The sequence below is a fragment of the Aegilops tauschii genome, chromosome 4 (assembly GCF_002575655.3).
Source record: "Aegilops tauschii subsp. strangulata cultivar AL8/78 chromosome 4, Aet v6.0, whole genome shotgun sequence".
In the NCBI taxonomy this organism is placed as follows: Eukaryota; Viridiplantae; Streptophyta; class Magnoliopsida; order Poales; family Poaceae; genus Aegilops; species Aegilops tauschii.
Window position 1 is genome coordinate 13,366,375 of NC_053038.3, and position 5,614 is coordinate 13,371,988.

At 43.4% G+C, this 5,614-nt stretch overlaps 1 protein-coding gene across 1 annotated transcript; it reads right to left on the bottom strand.

Moving 5' to 3' along the window:
• Positions 1–739: 739 nt before the first annotated feature.
• On the bottom strand, positions 740–5,312 carry LOC141021598 (uncharacterized). The gene is made up of 2 exons (XM_073497443.1): positions 969–5,312; positions 740–753 (listed from the first exon to the last, which is right to left on the bottom strand). The coding sequence occupies exons 1-2, from the start codon at positions 2,257–2,259 to the stop codon at positions 740–742; spliced, it is 1,305 nt and encodes a 434-aa protein (XP_073353544.1). The 5' UTR covers positions 2,260–5,312.
• Positions 5,313–5,614: the final 302 nt, after the last annotated feature.

Consider the following 5,614-nt stretch of genomic DNA (forward strand, 5'->3'; position numbering starts at 1 on the left):
GGCTTTTAATACTACCTTACTCCACCGTGGAAGGTGATAAATCATGTAGGATTAGAAGAATGAAATTTCTTTCCATTAATGTTTGTCATGCCCGAACCATGAATCATGCATTAAGTTATAACGTTTAATCTCTTTGTAAATCAACATATGCTAATGGGCTGGCCCGACAATTTTGATATACTGCAATAGCAAGATCTAGACATGATCCAGTTGCCATGAAGCATGGTGCCATAAGTCCTCCATTGCTAGCTTCCCATACAGATGTCATTAATTTATGCCTGAAAGAGAAATAAATATATAATTAAGCACAAAAGAAGACATAATTGGGTGATACCAGCAATGCTAACATATAATCAACATTATATAACACCATAAAAAGCAGAACAACGTCATCATAGGGAAAATAGCTACGCACTGATATTCTCCAGCACTGATTTTGTCCATCATTTTACAAGCTTAATTAGAGTTAATTTGGTTGTGTAGAATACAAAAGCAGAAGACCCTAAATCCGAATCAAAAAACATTGCATGGCGTAGTAGTACATCCTATTGTAAATCCCAGTTCAATTGTTCTTCTTTCATATGACGGAAAATTGCCGTAGAACAATTGTTCTGCATTTTCAGGGTTAAAAAACTATTATATAGTATCAAGTAGAATAAGATTGATGACGTTTGTACCCCAGTTCGAAACTCTTGTTTCACCTCCCACTCTGGTCGTCTACAACCTGTAGATGGGTAATCTAGTCCTTTGTTCCTACAAGCACAGAGAAAAAAAGACAACCATGGTTAACCAAGTGTATTATAAATAACAATATGGTTGCTATTATCATGCACCAAAAAAAACCCACATATGTACGTACCAATGCGCGGGAGAGCAGCAAGTTAAGATATGACACATAGGGCTACGGGGGCCTTGTGCACGGCCATTTAGGCTGCTCCGATCTAATGCCCGTGACCAGGTGCGGTTACTGATATGGTACTGTGCAAAACGGTTCTTGATCGGACGGTAGTAGACAATAGTATTGGCCTCGACGGTAGGAAATGCCTTGGAAGATACACAGATATTCCTTTGTCCCATGAATATAGTGTTTTCTCCGATGTCTGTTACCGGGATAAATTTCCCCAAGACAAGATCGGCAAGTCTATAGACAGTAATATGGGATAGGAAATCGTCGTCATGGCAAACCACTAAGATCTCCGAGCCATGCTCTACCAGATAGCACGAGTAGAGGCGCTTCTCTCTGGGGCATGTGAAGATCAGCTTTGGTGTGGCTCGATGGTGGTACGCTGCGTCCAGCTCGAAAATCAATGGTGAACCCGTCACATCGATTTCTGGAATATCAACCACGTATAGCTTGCCGTGTAATGAAACCGGATCTGACCACGCTGGGCATTCCCAACTGAGCATTGTCCATTGCATGTCTAGGGAGGTAGCCACAGCCACACCATCAAACATATTAAAGGTAAGCAAGACAGTGACGACTCCTGCAACAAACGAAGCACACGTAGAGATGAATCTCATCCGCTGGAGCGACCAATTTGTTCCCCCGGGCATTTGTGTGGCGAGAGTGGTGAGCCGTGGAAGCTCAACAATGTCACGGGTGAAAGGGTGTAGAAGACGGATGGCTGCGTCCTTGTCCCTCTGGAGGAGGAGGAGGCCACAGACAGAATCAAGAATACAGTGGTTCCTGAACAATGGCAGACAGACGCGGACAAAGGCACCTGAGTCTAGGTTAAAGAAGCGGATGTAGCCACCCAGCTCCGGATGTCCAGGGTAAAGGCCACGGTCCTCTGGGAACATCATCCAGCGGCGTGGATGGAAGCACGGATCAACAACCCCGCGGCCGCGTGGAGAGAGCGTGGCCGATCGCCAGTGCGCGCAGACGGCACGGAAGCGGACGTAGTCCAGTAGATCTCCTCTGGCCAGCAAGGCCGACGCGACCAGGCAAACCAAATCTGCATGCAGCGACTCCCAGGCTGGCCAGGAATATGCGCCGGAGCACACGTCGCGCGATGTGGTGCACCGGGTTGCCGGAGGCAGCTGGGAAGGAGACATGCATCTTCGTTTTACTGCGGGGAAGGTGGTGGAATGCATCTTGTTGTTAACTATGGCTGAAGTGACCGAAGTCGGCGAAATCGACGACGGAAACGAAGCCGGCTCGTGAGTTTGAGAGGCAATGCAAAACGCCGCCGGTCCAACTTGATTTGCTTCGGCCGTAATACCGTATTCGCTTCTACACATATATATAATGAAGAGCATCGACTACTTAATTATCGATGCCTTGTGCAATAAGAAAAACTAATGATTATGTTGTTCAAAACGGATACGAATCTGATGCGTGCAAGATAAGGACTCGATCGAATCCAGTTATTCTGTTTTTTCTTGGAAACTGGTTGAGACGAGTTTTTCTTTTTTTGCAAAATACTCTTTATTACTAAAAAATTATGGAGTACAATCTCGTAGAGCAACAGAGCCGGACCCTAGCCAACCCATAGTTCGACCATTAGCCCTACCAAAGTTTGCCATGGAATGACTAACACTATTGCCACTACGACATATACGAGTAATAGAAGAGTCACGTTCCTCCATACTTTGCTTGATCTCTCTGATAATACTAGTATAAATGCCCGTGCGTTGCAACCACTAGTAGAAAACAGGGCTTTGGCTGGGGCCTGGCCAGCCCATTAATCCCGGTTCTGTCACGAACCGGGACCTATGGGGCATACGTCCCGGTTCGTGCGCCCACGGGGCCGGCCGAGCCTCGGGAGGCATTTGTCCCGGTTCGTGTGGACCCATTTGTCCCGGTTCTAGGCACGAACCGAGACCAATGGACCTCGTTCCTGGCCCACAGACATTGGTCCCGGTTCGTGCCTAGAACCGGGACGTAAGGGGGTCCTTTAGTCCCGGTTCCAGCTATGAACCGGGACCAATGATTTGCCTATATATACCCCTCGCCTGCGAGCAGAGCACTCCACAGTGCTCTGTTTTTTCTGGCCGGCGAGGGGAGAGCTTTGTGGTGCTCTAGCTCACCTCCTATGCACATGAGGTGTTCGATAAAATGCCCGAGCCACACTAGTTAAGCTTTCTCCTCTCGAAGCTCGACCTCTAAGCTCTATTTTCCCCGAGATTTGTCTAGATTTAGCGGTCCGTCACGTCCCGTCCCCGTCTTTACTGCCGTCGATCGCCCGCGCCGATCTCGTCGCCGGCACCGCCGTGGTGAGCCTCTTGTTCTTATCTTCTTGGGAAAGAAAAAAAATTCTTACTTTAAATAGATACTTGTCTAATTTTTTTACTTTTATTATTGCTTGTTATTATATGGTGCGATGGTTTTGGTATCTGCCCCCGTCGGCCCTCGTCCTGGCTATGATTCAGATGTGGTATATATATATATATATTATCTTTTATAACTATTTGGTTCATTTATTGTTTATGACAATTATGCCCATCATGTTGACATATATTTTATTTATCTAGGAGGTAGTTGAACCGGAAATTCCAACCGACCCTATTGTCGAGAGGTTAAATTTAGTTGAAGAAGAAAACAATTACTTGAAGGAAAAAATAAAAAAATTGAGGAGGAAAGATGATATTGGAGTTGCATGTTGCGGATGTCGTCGATAATCACAAGATCAAGATGGATGCAATGCAGTTGAAGATTAGAAAGATTAGAAAATATGCCATTCATACCGAGGCTTGGTATCATTATACCGTTGGATCAATTGTTACCTTGGTTGTGATTATGATCGCATTTGTTGTTGCATTGAAAGGTTTTACATAGTTTCAATGTATGGTTTAACTAGATGCTCTGGACAACTATATGTTGTTCAATTTGAACTATGTATGTACTTTGTTTTAATGTGATGATGAACTTCTATTAATTTGGTCACTTATCTATCCATGTGAATCTGTAATGGTTTTTGACACACGTAATTATATATAATGCACGCAGATGAACCGGCAATGGATGTACGATGACAGACACACCTCCGAGTACATTAAGGGCCTGCATAATTTTCTCGAAGTGGCTGAGGCAAACAAGCAGAATGGTTTTATGTGTTGTCCATGCCCTAAACCTCTCAACTTTTTAGCACATGCTATGTGGGTGAAATGATGATATCATGCCAACTTTCAACCTTTTCAGAGTTCATTAGAAATGCTTTTGAATTTCAGGGTCTTATAGCGCAAAAAAAATCAATAAATGCATGAAAAATAACAAATGAAGTCAGAAAGGGTTGAAAATTGATGATGTGGCTTTGAATGGTGCATTTTGAACACACAAAAAGTCTAGAGTTCAAATAAGTTCAAAAGAAAATGAAATCCCTTTGTAACAGATGAGTTTCCGTATGAAACCCTGATACTTCGAAAGAGATTGTCCGTTTTGTACACGAAGTGCATCTAGTTTTTGCCGTAACCCTCTCAACTTTTTTGCACATGCTATGTGGGTGAAATGATGATACCATGCCAACTTTCAACCTTTTCAGAGTTCATTTGAAATGCTTTTGAATTTCAGGGTCTTATAGCTCAAAAAAAATCAGTAAATGCATGAAAAATAACAAATGAAGTCAGAAAGGGTTGCAAATTGATGATGTGGCTTTGAATGGTGCCTTTTGAACACATAAAAAGTCTGGAATTCAAATAAGTTCAAAAAAATGAAATCCCTTTGTAACATATGAGTTTCCGTATGAAACCCTGATACTTAGAAAGAGATTGTCCGTTTTATACACGAAGTGCATCTAGTTTTTGCTGTAACCCTCTCAACTTTTTAGCACATGCTATGTGGGTGAAATGATGATACCATGCCAACTTTCAACCTTTTCAGAGATCATTTGAAATGCTTTTGAATTTCAGGGTCTTATAGCTCAAAAAAACAGTAAATGCATGAAAAATAACAAATAAAGTCAGAAAGGGTTGAAAATGGATGATGTGGCAAAAAGTATCAAAGTATTTTCCGTTCAGAACATTATAAATAAAAACAAAATAAAATAAATAAGTAGAAATAAAATAAAATAAATAAGTAGAAACAAAATAAAATAAATAAGTATAAACAAAATAAACTTTAATAAATAAGTAGAAACAAAACAAAATAAAATAAAATAGCAATAGTAAGTGTTTTGTTGTAAGTAGAAACAAAATAAAATAAATAAAACAACAAAGAACACAAAAAAGTGCCACCTACTGGGCCACCACGGCCTGAATACCACTAGAAACCCAACCATGGGCCAGGATTCAGGCCCGCAATAGGCCCAGTAGGCCCACATGCACAAAGTGACAGGTAGGCCGGAAAGCCTGTAGTTGAGAGGAGCTCGAGAGGGTGGGCGCAGCAGCGCTTATAAACCACTCTCGAGCTCTCTCAGCTAGCGAGGTGGGACTAAACTTTTGGCCGCGATTGGCAGCACAAGGCCTTTGGTCCCGGTTGGTGGCACCAACCGGGACTGAAGGGGTGCATTGGTACCGGTTCATGGCACCAACCGGGACCAATGCCCCCCTTTAGTCCCGGTTGGTGCCACCAACCGGGACCAAAGGCCTTCGCTTCCCGCCCTTTGGGCTGCTGAAAAGAGACCTTTGGTCCCGGTTGGTGGCACGAATCGGGACCAAAGGGGGGGGGGTATTCGTC